This window comes from Hylobates moloch, unplaced genomic scaffold (assembly GCF_009828535.3).
Source record: "Hylobates moloch isolate HMO894 unplaced genomic scaffold, HMol_V3 SCAFFOLD_6, whole genome shotgun sequence".
Taxonomy (NCBI): Eukaryota; Metazoa; Chordata; class Mammalia; order Primates; family Hylobatidae; genus Hylobates; species Hylobates moloch.
This window is the reverse complement of record NW_026652281.1, coordinates 84533551-84553215: the sequence shown is the minus strand read 5'-3', so window position 1 is coordinate 84553215 and position 19665 is coordinate 84533551. Positions and strand designations below refer to the sequence as shown.

Below are 19665 nucleotides of genomic sequence, written 5' to 3'. Positions count from 1 at the left end.
AATTGTGGCAAATTTTTTAAAGTGGTAAATTTTATGGTATGTAAATCATATCTTGAATAAAGCTGTTAGAAAAACTATCTGTGCTGGTGACACTGTATGGTTGGTTCTCTAGACAGGTGCTCTACAAACTAGAGCAAGGAGACCAAGTGAAATAACACACCTTAACAGAAACTCTCTTCCAATAGTTTTCTTGCCTACAGTCAAAACGCCTGGGTAGAAATGAAAGACAGACTACACTGAACAACTGTTTTATAAACCTTTATTGGAAAGGCTACAAACTTTATATTGCCACCGCATTTCTTATGTTTAAAGTGGTTGTGGGGAAGTAACCTTGGATACAAAACTATTATGCTGTTGAATCTTGCCCAGGCTTGTAAAATATTTTTTGTACAATGGAGGTAGAGTGGATAGGTCAATAATTTAAACCTCACAGGACTTGATTAGTGTCAGCACACCTTTTTTCATTCAGGTTTTCAGGTTCTAGTAGACCTAGAAATAAACTACAAATACTAGATTTAGGCTCAGGGATGGCATTTAATATATTTAAGATTTTTAGTTTTCAGTTTTCCCCATTTGTTCCTTTATAAATGTAAAATTGTGCATCTGATGTCTCTTCTCTCAAATAAGTGTGTTCTAAAAATACCTACTGAGAGTGAAATGGTAAAAACCAGATGATGGAAAGAGAAACACAACATCCTTTTCATCGGTTTTACCTGATTTTTCTCAAACCAGCCTTTTTTTTTTTGCTTATTTTCTTTAGTTTGAAATATAAATAACTACAACAATGCATATTTCAGTTGCCTTCATTCTTAAATTCTGAATAAGCATCTTACTTTTCTATAAAACATTATAGAAACTCAAAATAATAATCAATGGCTTCTCCAATTCCAAATATTCAACTTAATGGAGACAGAGCGTCTTTTACTTTTACATTTAATGAAAACAGAGGATTTGAACACGTTCTATGCAGACATGGTTTTACTATAGATTTGCTGTTACCTTACTTTTTTAAGGGGGTGGTGGTAGGGAGATACAGAAGTCAGGCTAGCCCAGTGCTTGGGAGTTACAGCACTCAAGAACACCCTGGCCTCTACAGAGCATCACTGAAGCCACTGAAGACTGTCTCTACCAGCCTTTTGTCTTCCAAGACTATAAGATGGGCACAGGCCTGAGATACAAGCTTCAGGCCAATGGGTTTTTATGGGCTGTTTAAGAACCAGCACTAAGGATACATTCTTTATGTTTTTCCTTCTAAAAATGTGACACAAAAGAATAATTTACACCAACCGCTTTTTATTATCGAGTTTCAGAAACCTTTCACAAGATGGTAAAAAAAAAAAAAAAAAAAAAAAAAGAAAACAAAACAAAACAAAAAACCAAAAACAAAAAAACTTTACAACCACAGCTAATGTAATTTTTTCCATTGTTCCCAGTCAGCTCCAAACCCATTGTGTGCAAAGCCCATTTTTTTCCATGCATCTAAATGATAGATACAGGCTATGAAATTCTTTATTCTATTTGTAGCAGCTTATGCAGGTGCAGCCAAACACAAAGCTTCAGGACAAATTGTACAAACTTTACAATGTGGGATTTAAATTTAAAATATGAAACATAAAAATCTACACAAAACTGATAAAAATCAAGCACAGATACCAGGATCGAAACTTATAATAATCCATGTGTGAAAGGGAGTCTTGTTTCCTTTCAAGTGCTTTATTCTGCTATGGAACAGTCGAAATGAAGATGTAAAGCTTTGTGGTTAGTTTAAATTATACACTCTGTAGATACTATACCAATTTTAAAAGTTATACATAGACCAACAGATGTCCCTCAGTTCATCTGGATTGATAAGACACTCCAGCTGGATTGCTGAGAACAAATCAGGCAAATGTGGAAAGAAAATCCACCTGTGCAATTTGTTTGCAGAGTTTACTGATGGGCACACTGCACTCCAGGTCCATGATGGCTGCTGCTTTCTTCATCAGAGCTATCATTATAGGCTTCACGCCTCTGACCACCTCCTGAGCCTCGAGTGCTATCAAATTCCTGAAGCTCTACCTCCTCTGTTTCTCCAATTATGTTAGGAACTTCTGGTCTAGATGGCAGAAGATCTTCTAGTTCCTTTATTAAAACAAACAAAAACCAGGTTGGTTGTAATATTTTCATCAACTTTCTTTTTGATACATAGAATCCAGTGTCTGTCTAATAGTTTAAAAAGGGGCTGGGTGTGGTGGTTCACGCTTACAATCCCACCCAGCACTTTGGGAGGCTGAGGCGGGTGGATAATGAGGTCAGGAGATGAGACCATCCTGGACAACATGGTGAAGCCTAGTCTCTACTAAAAATACAAAAAATTAGCCGGGCATGGTGGTGGGTACCTGTAATCCTAGCTAGTCGGAAGTCTGAGGCAGGAGAATCACTTGAACCCGGGAGGTGGAGGTTGCAGTAAGCTGAGATTGTGCCACTGCACACTCCAGCCTGGGTGACAGAGCAAGACTCCATCTCAAAAAAAAAAGTTAAAAAAAGGAATGTGGACTGGACTTTGAACTCTAAGTAAGAGATCACAAACTCATCACTCACAGGCCAAATCTGCAAGACATCTTTTGTGCAACCCATCTATTGCTTTAAGAACCAAAAAAAAAGGTCATTATCTGCCAATACTTAAACATTAGAAAATTTCTACAGGAGACACGCCTTCCTGCATCCGGCATGGACACCAGCTGACGAGAAGGGGGTAGTGGCCCTGCCCTCTGCAGATGAGGAATCTGCTCTCTCCAGGGAGTGCTACTCCTCACCACCACCCACACCGAGTCTACTTTACTCTACAATTCCCTGCTTGGCCCCATCAACATTTACACCAGCAATACCCCATTTCCTAACAACTAGGAAAGCCTACCAATCACACAAATATACTTTAAAATTGAAAGTAACATGACTATTAAGAAACTTGAAGTCAGATGGGTGCAGTGGCTCACGACTGCAATCCCAGAACTTCGGGAGGCAGGAGGATTGCTTGAGACCAGTCTGGACAACATAGCAAGACTCCCATCTCTATAAAAAGTTTTAAAAAGCATTAGCTGGGTGTGCTGGTGCACACCTGTAGCAAGCCATGATCATGCCACTGCATGCCAGCCTAGGCAACAGAGTGAGACTCTCTTAAAAAGAAAGAAACTTGGCTGGGTGCAGTGGCTCACGCCTGTAATCCCAGCACTTTGGGAGGCCGAGGCGGGTGGATCACAAGGTCAGGAGATTGAGACCATCGATCTAACATGGCTAACACGGTGAAATCCTGTCTCTAACTAAAAATACAGAAACAAAATTAGTGGGGTGTGGTGGTGGGTGCCTGTAGTCCCAGCTACTTGGGAGGCTGAGGCAGGAGAATGGCATGAACCTGGGAGGTGGAGCTTGCAGTGAGCTGAGATCACGCCACTGCACTCAAGCCTGGGCGACAGAGCAAGACTCCATCTCAAAAACAACAACAACAACTAAAAACTTACCAGGCATCGTGGCTCATGCCTGTAATCCCAGCTACTTGGGTGGCGAAGGCATGAGAATCACTTGAACCTGGGAGGCGGGGGGTACAGTGAGCCGAGACTGCACCACTGCACTCCAGCTTGGGTGACACAGTGAGATTGTGTCTCAAAAAAATTTTTTTAAATTAGCCAGGCATGGCAGCACACACCTGTGGTCCCAGCTCCTTGGGGGCTGAGGTGAGAGGATCGCCTGAGCCCAGGAGGTCGAGGCTGCAGTGAGCCATGATCACACCACTGCACCCCAGCCTGGGGACAGCCTTTTAGACAGAGACTCTGTCTAAAAACCCAAAAACCAAACCCCAAACTTGGAAGTCAACTGTTGTTTAATTTAAAGAACACTTACAGAAAGCTTGTCTGGGTTGATCCAGTTGTTTTCAGGAAACTGCACATCAAACTTTATGTAAAGATCACCTTTTTCAAAGGGATTACGATACTGCGGCATCCCTTCACCTCGAACTACACGAACACATCCTATTATTTAAGAGGAAATGATTAATAATTTTACCCAAAAGAGGTGTTCAATTTTTTTAGAGTTATGCAGTATAAAAAAATTACAAATTGTAAGAATACTTGAAAACCAGAATCAGACAAAATCAAGACTTACCTGGTTCAATTACTTTGCCAGGGGGGTATTTCACCACAATCTGACGTCCATCAAGGTGCTTAAATGTGAACTGAAATCCACATAGAGCTTCAACAAGTCCTATTTTATATGTCATGTGCAAATCATTCCCATCTCTCTGAAATACCTATAAATAAAGCACAAAAGAAATACATTTTCTTAAAAATTATGGAGCTACACCCTGCAGCATTATGTTCCTTGACTTAATTTCAAAACCTTATTTCTACCACTCACTGCAAATCCAAAGTGCCACTGTCCCTAGTGCCCTAAACTGCATTAGGAAAGCTAGCTATTCCCAAGTAGTATGTGAGAAACTTCCATGAGGAAGGTGTATTGGAACTGGTAAACAATGGCATTTATAAGAGCAACAGAACTGAGGCCCCCAAAACAGGGCCAGGTATATTCTGCAACTACTGCCCACTTTCAGACTCTGCCTCTGGTGAAAAAGGTATAGAATGCCCAAAGGGCTTCTACAGAACAGGCTCATCCTGGAGTGCTCCCCAGACATGATCATAACAGGGAAGGAGGGAGGGTCCAAGATCAACATAAAAAACCTCAACCAGTAACACCTAGCCAGCAAAGTCAAGGGGCTCAATTCTGTGCTTCACACACATACCAACAAGTCTCACATCACTAAAATGCAAAACTGGCTCATTCAATATTACACTATAAGCCTATGGACTAGGTAATGCAAAAGGTATTGAGAATAAGCACAAAGAATGTTTCTGAGCCTTCAATGTGTAATGCCCAACCTGTAATTTTTGCTTAGATTTTACAATGGTCACTCTTCTTGTAAAGAATAATCCTGGCTGGTTCACTTATAGAAAATCTGGTAGACAGGTTCTTTTCCTATGTTACTCTCCTAAATTTACCCATTAAACAAAGTTAAACCATTACCTTAACCAATGATTCTCTAAGTGTGGTTCTGGACCAGCAGCTTCAGGAAACTTGTTAGGAACACATATTCTTGGGGCCCACTTCCATTCCTGCCAGAAACAAGGCAGGCAGGACCCAGCATCTGTAGTCCTAACAAGCCCTCCAGGCAATTCTGAGACAGAGTCCCCAGGTTGGATATGGCAACTCGGCTCACTGCAACTCACCTCCGGTTCACCCATTCTCTGCCTCAGTAGAGATGGAGTTTCACCGTGGTCTCAATCTCCTGACCTTGTGATCCGCCCACCTTGGCCTCCCAAAGTGCTGGGATTACAAGCGTGAGCCACCGTGCCCGGCCAGGCAATTCTTATGTGTGCTAAAGTTTGAGATCCAAGAAGGTATGTTATCTATGCACATTTATTCAAGTGTTCCTCACAACAGGACCAACAGTTTCTTTAATGCAGGATTTTTCAATGCATTAAAAATGCTAAGTAGGCCAGGTGCAGTGGCTCACACCTGTAATCCCAGCACTTTGGGAGGCCAAGGCAGGCGGATCACAAGGTCAGGAGTTCAAGACCAGCCTGGCCAATATGGTGAAACCCCATCTGTACTAAAAATACAAAAATTAGCCAGGTGTGGTGGTGCGCACCTGTAGTCCCAGCTACTTAAGAGGCTGTGGCAGGAGAATCACTTGAACATGGGAGGCGGAAGCTGCAGTGAACCAAGATCACGCCACTGCACTCCAGCCTGGGCGACAGAGCGAGACTCCATCTCAATAAGAAAAAAATAAAAAAATTAAAAAAAGCTAAACATAGGGTCAGAGCTTTGGGAGGCCAGTTCACAACAGCAACATAGGGAGACAAAAAATTAAAACAAAATAGGCTAGTTGAGGCAGGACAATCCCTTGAGCCCAGGAGTTGGAGCCTGCAGTGGCAGTCCCTCCTCGTTAATGATCCAGCCACTGCACTCCAGCCTGGGTGACAGAAGGACATCCTGTCTCTTAAAAAGAATAATAATAAATTTAAAATAAAATGCTAAGTATACTGTAAAATGCCAGTGTTCTAAGAACCATCTTACCAAATATCCTTTGTTAAAGTCATATTATTTTAGGACGCATGCAGTGGCTCATGCCTATAATCCCAGCACTTTGGGAGGCTGAGGCAGGTGGATCACCTGAGGTCAACATGGCGAAATTCCGTCCCTACTAAAAATACAAAAACTAGCTGGGTGTGGTGGCATAAGCCTGTAGTCCCAGCTACTTGGGAGGCTGAGGCAGGAGAATTGCTTGAACCCAGGAGGTGGAGGTTGCAGTGAACAGAGATCGCGCCACTGCACTCCAGCCTGGGTGACAGAGTAAGACTCCATCTCAAAAAAAAATAAAATAAAAACATAAAGTGGGGCAGGGCATGGTGGCTCACACCTATAATCCTAGCACTTCGGGAGGCCAAGGTAGGCAGATCACTTGAGGTCAGGAGTTTGAGACCAACCTGGCCAACATGGTGAAACTCTGTCTCTACTAAAAATACAATTGTGCCACTGCACTCCAGTCTGGGCGACAGGGTGAGACTGTCTCAAAAAAAAAAAAAAAAAGAATAGAGAACAGGAATACACATCATGTTCTTGTACAGGAGAGTTCAACTGAAAGTGATTTCAATAAAAAATGATTATCAGGATGGTTGTTGCAGTGGAGGGGGGAAGCTAAACAATTTGATGTTAAAAGTTTCAACAGAATAAATAAACAAGAATGCCAGAGAGTTTCTGAAAAACAAGATTGATGAGGAGGGACCACCAAGCACTAGACCAGAAAACACTTAAAAGTCATAATTTCTGCATAACAAAAGCACAAGTTATAGAGGCGTGACTAACATCACCAGGTTCTGTGGTTTGATGCTGTACAAATGCACTATGGCAACCAGACGACCGAGACACACAAACAGGCACACTGACAAGTGACATGGCAAGATGATGACTATAGATGATACAGCACTCCTAAGAAGAAACGAGACAAACTTCCATTCTAACCTTTACCACCTTCTATTTTCTACTTTAGACACTAGTTACATCTGCCTTCTGTTGAAAATTTCATGCCAATTCCACTGCTGCCAACAATTTTCAGAGATGAGTTACTTCCCAACACCTCCCCACAGGCCCCAAGAAAGAAGCTTATTCATAATCTCATTTGACTCTTTAATATCCAAAAAGTCCAGGGAAGCCAAAGCTAGTAAACGGGGCCCAGACCTTAAGTCCTTTGCCTCCAAATTCAATGATCTACTTTTAAAAATCCAATTTAATTATGCAGCAACATTAAAAACTGAACTTAGGGATAAAAAAAGGTTTTACCATCAGTTTGACATGCCTCAAACCAAAAAAAATCATCTTTCCTCTGCAAATAAGCATTCCTTCTTCACTTCCTATCATGAGGCTGCACTGCCAGACATCATTTGAAAACAAACCCCAAACTACTCCAAGGATTCTATCAATGAAAATGCCCAGGCACTGTCTGTACCATTTTACAACACAGTCTAACCTACATCCAAGCAGAATTTCCAATTATTTAGCTGTCTTGCTAGCTTTCTCCCTCATATTCCTGATATGGTGGTGTGCATAGCAGCAAAACTGAATGAACAAGGAAGTAGCTAAAATGTTAACAAATAGGCAAATCTTGTAAATATTCATCCTACAAGACCCAAAGGCAGAATTCTAAAAACTACTCTTACTTTCTGATAACCTAGAAGATGTTTGCTATTTGTAGGGTTGGCAATTTCCACAAAAAGCCAAAATATATTATTTGTAGCTTTGCTGAGTCATGAAAGCTGACTAGCACGCCCTGATTGTCCAGGAGATCAAGTCTGACCTTGTGAGGGATTACAACCAAATTCCTAAAACCTGCATCTCAATATGGCTTTGTTGTTCTCTACTGGATTCTTACAAGTGATTTTTAAAATTTACTCTGTTTGAAGAAATGACCACCACAGAAGGACGATCTCCTTCTTTATCAAATATAACCTTTAAATTATAAACGGATAATCAGCTTGCCCACCTTTTTAGAATTAAAAAGAATAACCTTTCACTGAACATAATACAAATGTACCGTTTCTCCGTGTTCATTAGGCTTACGCATAGGAGAAAATTTTAGGGCAAACTAAAAAGGTGGTTAACCTGTGATGTAATGACTTTCAGAGGAACACATGAGTAAATGTGATCAAGTACAAAGCTAGAGTCCTATCGAGTGCTTCTAACATTCGAGAATTTAGGTGATTACTGGAGGGGTTTTTCACGAATAGTTCCAGATACATTCTTTATGAGTAAGGTCTACAGTATACAATATGGACATTAAAAATATACAAGTGCAATGTTAAAATCAAAATAACATACACTAGGCTGGGCACTGTGGCTCACACCTGTAATCCCAGCACTTCGGGAGGTCTGGGAGGTCGAGACAGGAGGATCACTTGAGCTCAGATGTTCAAGACCAGCCTGGGCAATATGGCAAGACCCTGTCTCTACTAAAAATACAAACCACCCCCCCCCCCCCAAAAACAAACAAACAGAAAAACAGATGGGCATGATGGTGCGCCAGTAGTCCCAGCTACTTGGGAGGCTGAGATGGGAGGACTGCTTGGGACCAGGGGCGAAGGTTGCAGTGATTCCAGATCACACCGCTGTACTCCAGCCAGGGCGACAGAGCAAGACCATCTCAAAAACAAAAACCCCCCAAAACATACACTAGTGACCACATTCTTCAGAAACTTCTAAAAATATATATATATTTTTTGAAAATCCCAGAACTCTTTCAAGGATAGCTCATTTGGCTACCCAGTAAGTAAAAACCAAATCAACAGGGCAGCAGAGTTTCACAGTGAAAAAACAGGCTGCCTTAGACCAACTGGTCCAACGCCCAATGCCCTTATTTTCATAAACAAAGAAACTGAGACAGTAAGATTACCTACGGTTAAAGTGTTAGTCAATGACCAGGCCAGAGGAGAATCGCTTGAACCTGGGAGGCAGAGGCTGCAGTGAGCCAAGATCGTGCCACTGCACTCCAGCCTGGGTAACAGAGCAAGACTCCGTCACAAAAAAAAAAAAAAGACCAACGCCGGGCGCAGTGGCTCCCGCTTTTAATCCCAGCACTTTGGGAGGCTGAGGCAGGCGGATCACCTGAGATCGGGAGCTCGAGACCAGCCTGACCAACATGGAGAAAGCCTGTCTCTACTAAAAACAAAAATTAGCCAGGAGTGATGAAGTATGCCTGTAGTCCCAACTACTCGGGAGGCTGAGGCAGGAGAATCGCTTGAACCCGGGAGGCAGAGGTTGTAGTGAGCCGAGATCGCGCCATTGCACTCCAGCCTGGGCAACAAGAGTGAAACTCCATCTTGGGGAAAAAAAAAAAACCAAGCCAGGACTAAAACTGACTCTTACAGTGCTTCTAACTGCACCTGCCTTGTTAGTCTTTCTTACACAAGCCCGTCTTAGGAACGCGCCATGATGCCCTTAACTTCACCAGCGTTCAGTGTTGCTCCAGGGACTCCAAACAGATCTAACCTATTTCTCACAAGCAAGAAGTACTTCTGAATAAAACAAAATACAAAAAACTAGAAAAAGGAAAATCACCTCATGTTCTTTCTCCTGTAGCAAAAGAACAATGTCTCCGGGTTCCACTCCTGGGGCCTGGTCTGCTTCCCCAGTGAATGTAATTCTCTGTCCATGTTTCATGCCTTTGTCTACGTGGACTTCAAGAATCTTGACTTCTTTAATCACCTTCTTCCCTTCACATTTTTTACAGCGGTCTTTTTCATTAATTACCTCTCCTGGAAAGAGAAGTCATCGAAACTTTCAGCAAGAGTACTATACTGTACTCTTAATACCCTTATTCTTTAAATATACTTTCTGTACTTCTTTTAATCGCTACCTAAATTTTTATTCAAAGCAGCATTCTGAGGCCAAGCATAGTGGCTCAAGCCTGCAATCGCAGCATTTTGCGAGGTCAGGGTGGTAGGATCATTTGAGCTCAGGATCTGAGACCAGCCTAGCAACACTGTGAGACCTTGCCTCTACTATAAATACAAAAAGTTAGCCGGCGTGGTAGTGCACACCTGTAATCCTGGCTACTGGGGAGGCTAAGGAGGGAGGACTGCTGGAGTTCGAGGCTGCAGTGAGTTATAATCATGCCACTGCACCCCAGTCTGGGTGACAGTGTGAGGCCATGTCTCAAAACAAAACAAAAAAAAGCACTATTCTGAATAACAAAAACTTGTATCTTACTACTGCAGATTGCCTGAAGGACTCAGCTTCCCACTATTTCAGAATGTAATGTATCCATACCATGTTTAGGGCAACACAGCTTTTCTCTTATAATTATGGTATTAAAAAGCAAAACCGTGATTATACATATAGTGTGAAAAAACTGCGTCACTTTCTAATGGCTAATTACTGGCACATTTGAAGGCTTAGAAAGATGTGTATAACTGATTATTTAGGGACTGTTTCTGTAACAGTACTTTTGCAAAGTATGTTCTGCAAAACACGTTCTTCAAAATGGTAATGGTGGCCAGGCATGGTAGCTTACACCGGTAATCCCAGCCCTTTGGGAGGTGAAGGTGGGAGGATCGCCTGAGGTCAGGAGTTTGAGACCAGCCTGGCCAACATGGCGAAACCCCATCTCCACTGAAAATACAAAAATCAGCCGGGCATGGTGGCAGGCGCCTGTAATCCCAGCTACTCAGGAGGCTGAGGAAGTAGAATCACTTGAACCAGGGAGGCAGAGGCTGCGGTGAGCTGAGATCGCACAACTGCACTCTAGCCTGGGCAACAGAGCAAGACTCCGTCTCACAAAAAAAAAAAAAAAAAAATGTAATGGTACATGAGAAAGATTTCAGTTAACTTTGGTTTCTTGATAGTGGGAGTTAGCAATTTTAATAAAATAAAAGGAGGCCAAGAGTGGTGGCTAACACCTGTAATCCCAGCCTTTTGGGAGGCTGGGGCAGGAGAATTACTTGAACCCAGGAGTTCGAGACCAGCCTGGGCAACGTGGCAAAACCCCATCTCCACAGGAAATACAAAAATTAGCTGGGCATGGTGGCAAGCACCTGTGGACTCAGCTAATTGTGGGGTGAGGGGCTGAGGTGGAAGGATTGCTTGAGCGTGGGCGGTGGAGGCTGTGGTGAGCCGAGAGTGTGCCACTGCACTCTAGCCCAGGTGACAGCAAGACCCTATCTCCAAAAATAATAATTATTTTAAAAAATAAAGTAAAATGCCAAGACTCTCCAGGAAGGAAATATCATATGTAACTTCTCATAATTATCTCATCACTTCCGATAGCAATTTGGAAAAGGATGCTATTGAACTATACTGTCTAATATGGTAGCCACTATCTACCTGTAGCTACTTAAGTTTATGTTTAAATTATTCAAATTTAAAATAGTTACCCAGTCACACTAGCCACATGTGAAGTATGCAGTAGTCACAGGTGATTAATAGCTACTGTACTGGACACTGCAGATACAGAACATTTCCATCACAGAAAAAAATTCTATTGGATAGCACTGCTCTAGAATGGCAGGGGTGGGAGGAGCTATGTGTTTTTATAATTAAAATTTTAATCAGAACACAGCCATATCCATTTGTCTGTGGCTATAAAAGCACTAAAAGGTCAGAGATGAGTAGCTGTGACAAAAACTATCTGGCCCACAAAGACTAAATTATTTACTTCTGTGAGGACAGCTTCAATCTCAAGATCAATTCTGAAAAGTTAACTAAAGGTTACAGTGAAATCTTCCACTTATCAGAATAACTAAATAATTACTTCTTTAGTTATTTATTATTTGATTATTTGTCCCTTTGTAGTTTAAAAGGTTCTATGTGATAAAGGAGATAGTCCTCCTATGGTGGTCATTCCTACAGAGAGAGTAAATAAAAGGTTATATTTGATAAAGAAGGAAATAGCAAAGGGACAAATAATCACCTTGCTCCTCTTTTCGGAATTAAAAAGAGTCACCTTTCACTAACACAATACAAATCTACTGTTTCTCTATGTTCACTGGGCTTAGGCATAATGGAGTAATTACTTTCACACTTTTATCTTCTATTTATTTTTTGCAACAGGGTCTTGCTCTGTCACCCTGGCTGGAGTGCACTGGTATAATCACGGCTCACTGCTCCCTTGAACTCTTGCGCTCAAGCAATCCTCTCGCCTCAGCCTCCCCGGCAGCCGGGACCACAGACATGCCCTGAGCCCCTCGTTACATATTTTTCTACACTTTTTTTCCTATAGTAATGAGGTCTCCCTATATCGCCCAAGCTGGCCTCGAACTCCTGGGCTCAAGCAATCCACCTCTGTCTCCCAAAGTGCTAGAATTATAGGAATGAGCTAACGCATCTGGCCTCCTTTTTAATAAAATGTATACAAATACCCTTTGAAATAAAAAATTGTAAACCTCTCCAATATCTGCATTCTCAATCCATTCCAACATAAAAGCAGAGAAGTACTGGCACACATACCTTCTCCATTACAATCAGAGCACACAGACTGCATCTGTTGTACCATCCCTGGAGCCAGCTGTCTGATCATGATGCGCACACCTCGACCTCGACAAGCACTACACTTCTGGACAGCTCCAGACTTTCCGCCTTGGCTAAAGCAAGCACAAGTTATGCATTAGGTTTTTGTCCACAGACCACTCCAATAAGCTATGACACACAGTAAGTGTGCTTTTACCTTCATCTTCAACTCCAATAACTTGTATTTAAATTGACTTCCAGAAGTATCAGAAAACGTTCTGCTAAGATTTATTTATTTATTGAGATGGAGTCTCACTCTGTCGCCCAGGCTGGAGTGCAGTGGCGCAGTCTTGGTTCACTGCAACCTTCAACTCCCGGGTTCAAGCGATTCTCCTACCTCAGGTGATCCACCCGCCTCGGCCTCCCAAAGTGCTGGAATTACAGGTGTGAGCCACCGCACCCGGCCATAAGTTTTAACTCATAACAATTTTTACGTGGTACAGACATTCAATGTGATACTTAAAGAAGAGACAAAATGTACCCAATAAACCAGAGGACACACTTACCCACTGCATGCACTACAGAGTACATTCTTGCTAAGCTGTAGTTTGGTTGTCTTGCCATTATACAGATCTTCTAAAGATACTCTGGAAAGAAAAGAATCGGCTTCAATCAAATTTTGCCACATTTTCTCAAATATAAGATATAAGTAACAGCTGATATAGTAAATTCGTTATCAACGTTTAAAACAGAATTCAAAAACACTTCATAATCTCACATTAAATCAATTAAACTGAGGTTTATTTTATGGCTCAAATTAACAGAAATATTTTATGACTACAGACAGTATATATACGATACCCAAAGCCAGAGCCTATAGCATCAGGCCAACAATTTGCTGTGGTGGAATTTCTGATAAAGCTGATGACTTCGCAAACTCAAACATCACAACCTTCTGTTCTGAGGCATAAGCCCTCCACCTAACTCCTAATAAAAACCCTTCAGAAGAGGTACAATTATTATTACCATTTTATGTGATAAAACTGAGGCACAGAACAGTCAAGTAACTTGCCCAAGATCACACAGGTGTCTGGCTCCAGAGTCCGTTTCCTCCATGGACAATTTAGAAAGGCTACAAAGTTATATTTTGGCTTAAGGGAGTCACTTAGATGGCATATGTCTTAAAAAAAAAAAATAAAAGTGGCTCTACCTATAGTATGACAGAAAGGAGGGAAAGAATAGTTTTTCATGCCAGGTGCAGTGGCTCATGCCTATAATCCCAGCACTTCGGGAGACTGAGGAGGGAGGATTGTTTGAGCCCAGAGGTCAAGACCAGCCTGAGCAACTTAGAGAGACCTCATCTTTACCAAAAAATAAAAAATAATTAGCCAGGTGTAGTGGCATGTCTGAAGTCCCAGCTACTCAGGAGGCTGAGGCAGGGGAATTGCTTAAGCCCTGGAGATTGAGGCTGCAGTGAGCTGAGATCGCACCACTGCACTCCAGCCTGGGGGACAGAGTGCGACAAGTCCTTATGTGTGGAGTTTTCTACTTGTGGCATCATGATGGTGCTCAAAAAGTTTCATATTTTGGAGCACTTCAGATTTCAGATTAGGAATGGTCATCCCGTAATTATTTGCTTTAAAATCCTGGGAGTTAGAGGAACAAAAAAATAGTTTAAAGTGTTTTACAAAGCACCTATACTATTTTGTGATATTCAAACTTTCTTAAAATTGTTATTCTCAGAAACTTAAAACTGTTGTAGGCAGGATAAGAATACCACACGTATGGACAAAACATTACCAACAACACTGTCAAATAATGACCTATCAACAGCTGAGCTTCAGACAAAAACGCTTGTTGCATCTTGTATACTCTCCATAACAAATCATTTAAAGAAAATCGGCTTTCTTCCCCTACATATTAAATTACAATTGGTATGCACAACCAGTATCCTAAGCCAGAAAAAAATACACATTTCAACAAAGAAGGCCAAGGAAGGAAAAATGCAGGTAATGGTTTGGCAAGGCTGGCACTCTCCATTAGTGGGGCCTAAACTGGCACAATCCCTCTGCAAGGCAATTTAGTTGTATTTATCAGCCTCAAAACACTCATGCCTGCCTGGGAATCTCTGCCAAGGAGAAACAAAGCTCTACATAAAGATACTCACAGTAGCAGTATCTATTACAGGAAAAAAAAAACCTGGCAATACCCTATATAAAAGGTAAATAAATCATAGAATGCAGTATTATAAACATAGTATTTGTAATAACAGGAAAATTTGAAATGTTAAAACAGCAGAAAACTGTTTCACTATATAGCATAACTTTTTTTAAAACATGAAGTACTATAAAGTACAGAGAGCACTCTTTTGATCCTATTTTCTTTTTAGACCATTCCTATATTAAAGAAAAATATAAACGAATTAACCTGCACTGCACAAATATTACCATTGGAATGGTATCCAAATGTTAATTTCTGAGGGTAAATTCTTTTAAAAAACAAATTTAAGGATTCAATGAGACTCAAGTTAACAGATAACATGACTTCCTCTAATTTACTCAAGTGTATAAACTGGGATATTATGAAATATTTTAAATAAGTATCTGAACTCCAGCCACTGACATTTGCTAATAAAATCATTTATCGGTCCATGAAAAAAAGAATGGGAAAAAAGACCTCCCAGATTTTGCAAAGTGAAATAGCTATTTTCATACTGGAGAGGGCTTGTGGATTCACAGTCTAAGACTAAGGTCAGGCACCATTCATGTGCTCGCAGGTTAAGGTCAGGCTGGAAGCCAGCAAGCTCCATGGAAACCAACTTAGAAGAGTTCACACTGAGGATCAAGTAATGAGTGACTCTAACATGTACACAAAGTAGGCAGACAGTCACTCATTTTTAGTTTTTAAATAAAAGGTAACTTGGAAGATTCATATACTTCAAAGAAAATAGGCCGGGTGCAGTGGCTTATGCTTGTAATCCCAGCACTTTGGGAGGATGAGGCAGGCAGATCACCTGAGTTCAAGACCAGCTTGGCCAACATGGCGAAACCCTGTCTCTACTAAAAAACACAAAAATTAGCCGGGCATGGTGGCGGGTGCCTGTAATCCCAGCTACTTGGGAGGCTGAGGCAGGAGAACTGCTTGAACCTGAGAGGAGGAGGATGCAGTGAGCCTAGATGGTGCCACTGCACTCCAACCTGGGCGACAGAGTGAGACTCCATTTAAAAAAAAAAAAAAAAAAAGGTCAGGCACGGTGGCTCACGCCTGTAATCCCAGCACTTGGGAGGCCGAGGCAGGCAGATCATCTGAGGTTGGGAGTTCGAGACCAGCATGGCCAACATGGAGAAACCTCATCTCTTCTAAAAATACAAAATTAGCCGGGCTTGGTGGCACATGCCTGTAATCCCAGCTACTCGGGAGACTGAGGCAGGAGAATCGCTTGAACCCAGGAGGCAGAGGTTGCAGTGAGCTGAGATTGTGCAACTGCACTCTAGCCTGGACAACAAGAGCGAAACTCAGTCTCAAAAAAAAAAAAAAAAAAAAAGAGAGAGAGAAAATGATCTTCACACTTGAAATTTTAAGTCCTATAACAAGCAGCCTCAGAACCATATAAAACCATCTTCCTCTCATTAAAGAATATCTATCGACTGTCCTTTTAAGAGCTACAGCGAAATAGAAACATTCAGATAATCAAATTCAATTTAGTCACCAAAAGACAAGGCAAATGGAAGTTTTCCTAATGAAGGAGAAACAAAGCTCCTTCATTAGAAACATTCTGTGAGTTTTTTTTCTTTTACTGAGTCATTATCCCACTTGACAAAAAGTACTTAATTTTTTAAAACAACAAAACAAGATATTCACTTGAGTGGATGCATCATGTCCTCTCCTCTTCTTCTGCCATTTCGACTTCTACTCTGATTGCCCATGAAGCCGAACAATCCCCCACCAAAAATGTGAGAGAAAATATCATCCATGCCACCACCTCCGCCGCTGCCTTCCCGAAGACCTTGCTCTCCGTATCTGTCATATAACTCACGCTTCTCAGGATTTGATAGTACTTCATATGCAAAACTTATTTCTTTAAACTATAAAGAAAAGGTAAAAATAAAAATAATTGCATTTTCAAGTAGAAGAGTGGGGAGAAGCTACAGGAATCCAGGATCCATTTAATTCTAAAAAAAGGGACAAGTTACCTTTGACTTGATTCTGGTTCTATTTACCACCCACCACTCCTCAGAATGGTAGTACTCTTATTCTAAAACTAAAATACTCTTGACATTATGAAAATGTGGCTGTGTGGGCATAGCTGGATTTTTTTCCTGTAACATTCCTTTTTTTCAAGGAGGGCAATTTAAGTTAGAGCTAAAACCCCTGGAATAAAAAAGTTGCAAATAACTTACTTTGTCTCCTGCATTTGGATTCTTATCAGGATGATATTCCTTGGCTAACTTTCTGTATGCCTTTGAAAACGGATAAAAACAAAAAAGGTTATAACTAAACACCAGTTTAAAGTTTTGTAATAACTTAATATCCACTTTTCTGAGAAGTAATGTTCTAGAGTTATAACCTTCCAAAAATATTTTTTATTCGTAGGGATTCTTTGGCACTTTCTCGCGATACTGTTTACTAATGTAATATAACCAAGTAGACAGTAGCTATTCTTGAAAACAGGTTACAGCGATGTGAAAACCAGATAAAACAATGAAGCAATGCCACAGGGAAAAACAAAATGTTCAAACATTATCCATATTTTCCCTATTGTCAAGTGTCTTTGATGGCCAAGTAACCACACCAAGACGACCCTAATAAATTCGAGATAAATGACTGTTAAAGCTTTACGGACTGCAAAACATTACTATAAATCAAGCTAAAGTCACAATTCTTGCTCCCGATGGCTCATGCCTTCCTAACTGTAACATCATGAAAAAGTAAAGGTGGTCCTAGGTAGCGTCTTTAGGTGTTTTATTTGCACGTGGTGGTTAACTGGGGTCGTGGTGGCAACTTCGGTGGTAGAGAAGTTGCACACTCTCTCAACGAGGTGTTTGGGTCCTACAGCACTTAAATCTTCATTCACGGAAGCTCGTGAATTATATAATACAGACTAGCATTTCCGGTAAGGTAACAGGAAGTCCACTGTACTCTTCTCACTGCCTAAGGAGCATTCTCATTTTTCTCGGCTTACAAATCCGGATGCTCTTAGCCTGGTGAGGATGCTGTGGGGCTTAAATGCCTCGTGTGCTTTGAAATCCTGAGATGAAAGATATCGCAGCATTGCAAACAACGATAATAAGGCCTTCTATTTATGTTTACTGTACACTCAGGCGTTTGGCTGGGACCACGGCTTATTCCTAAGCAGGTACAGGACATTAGCACTACCTGCCCAAAGAACAATGCATCCAAACACAGACCCAGCTACCTCCGGGTCAATGGGCGAGGGAGGAAGAGAGGGAGGAGCTCCCGCAGCCGGCGGCCGCGGAACCCAGGAAACAACCCCATCTGCCCGAGGCGCTCTGTGGGGGCGGCCTCGACCTCCCCGCCGTTCCTCCCCGCGGAGCACCAGACCCGGGGCCGACGGCCGCGGGGCGGACAGCTTCTCTCCCGGGGCCGGGATGCGCTGAGCACCTCGGTCCAACCTGTTTTTCCGGGGTGGTGACCTCGACGCCGAGGGCCGGGCGAGCTGCTGCCTCCCGGGGAGACCGGCCCCCGGCGCTCGCCCGAGGAGGGAGGAAGGAAGGGCTCCCATCGTGTTTGCGCAGGAGTGAGTTTTATTTGCTACATCTGCGGGCGGGCGGGGCCGGCGGCCCAAGGTCAGCCGAGGCCGGAGTGCGCGGCTCGCGGCGAGGCCGGTCCCGCCGCCGCTGCCGATTCCCAGCCCGGGCCAGTCACGGCCGGCGCCGGCTCGCGGGCAGCCCAGTAGCGCGGCCTGGCTAAAGAAGATATCCCTGGCCGCGCAGGCCCCGCGCCCCTCACACCCGCCCGGCCCGCTCCCGGATACCTTCTTCAGCTCGTTCTCGCTGGCGCCGGGCGGGACGCCCAGGATGTCGTACAGCTTCGTGTCAGCCACGTTAGCCATGGCGGCCGGCCGGGCAGTGCTCGGGGAGAAGGTGGCGGAGCAGACGGAGCGGAGTCGGGCCCACAAGCGGCGTCGGCGGCGGCACAGGCCGAGGGAAGACAGCGAGGGGGAAGCGAGGGCGGGGCTGAACTTTGACCCAGCGCACGGTGCGCCGTGACGTCGCTGTGCAGAGCCCGCCCCCAAGCGCCCGAGGCGCGGCCACGGGGGTCGAAGTAGTGAAGAGGGGGCTCGGTGTTCTGTTCTCCTCCAGGTCCGGGCTGCTGGGCAGGGCAACGTAGGAAATGAAGAACTTTGCACGGCGCACCCCGGGAATTCAGCTTCCTCTCAAAAGCCATGTTTGCGAGGTCGCGTGTTTAACCTCGCACTGGGTGCTGAGGGAATTAACAGGCCTGCGCAGCAGCTTCGTTAGCTTCGAAAGAAAATGGGCCCCGGCTCCCGCATGAGGCCCACCTGGCGCGCAGAGGTCGTTATTAGAATCCGGGACGTCGGTGGACCCTCTGGGTCTGGCCCCCTCGGGGCTTACGATGAAAAAAACTGGGGGGCGTGTGTGTGTGTATGTTGTGTTTTATATTATGAGAATTCTGAAACATTAAGCAAAAGCGGTATATTACTCTCCATAGTGCAGTTAGCTCCATTTTACCAATTTTGTTTATTCGCTCCCCCATACATTTCTAGTGTTTTAAGGGAAACCGTTTCATTCATAAATACTCTAAGCGTATGTATTTAATATCTAAGAGACAACTTTTAAAGGCATAACGATGTAATCTCGTCTAATGAAATTAACAATTCTTTAATTCCCAGTCCATATTTAGGTTTTTCAAATGATCTCATGTCCTTTACCAAGGTCCACATGTTGCATCTGGACCACGTGTTTAAGCCCTCTTACTTGATAGCTTTTAAGTTAGCTAACACCAGAGGTTTAGATGGTGTAAGGCAAGTCTGGCCACCAGGTGACTTGATTTACATTCGTTTTAGTTTCGCTCAGAAAGTGTATGCTGTGCATCTACTACGTGCTATGATGTACAGAGGCCTGGTCCGGGGAGAGGAGTGTTACAAAAGTGCCTGCC

The 19665-nt window shown here is 43.0% G+C and overlaps 1 protein-coding gene across 1 annotated transcript; it reads right to left on the bottom strand.

Annotated features, from left to right (window-relative positions):
- Window positions 1-242: 242 nt before the first annotated feature.
- DNAJA2 (DnaJ heat shock protein family (Hsp40) member A2) lies at window positions 243-18701 on the bottom strand. Its single transcript, XM_032157273.2, has 9 exons — window positions 18521-18701; window positions 16926-16985; window positions 16387-16610; window positions 13092-13172; window positions 12526-12659; window positions 9640-9836; window positions 4138-4282; window positions 3877-4004; window positions 243-2121 (listed from the first exon to the last, which is right to left on the bottom strand). Exons 1-9 carry the CDS (start codon window positions 18596-18598, stop codon window positions 1930-1932), a joined length of 1239 nt encoding a protein of 412 aa, XP_032013164.1. The 5' UTR covers window positions 18599-18701; the 3' UTR covers window positions 243-1929.
- Between the last annotated feature and the right edge of the window lie 964 nt (window positions 18702-19665).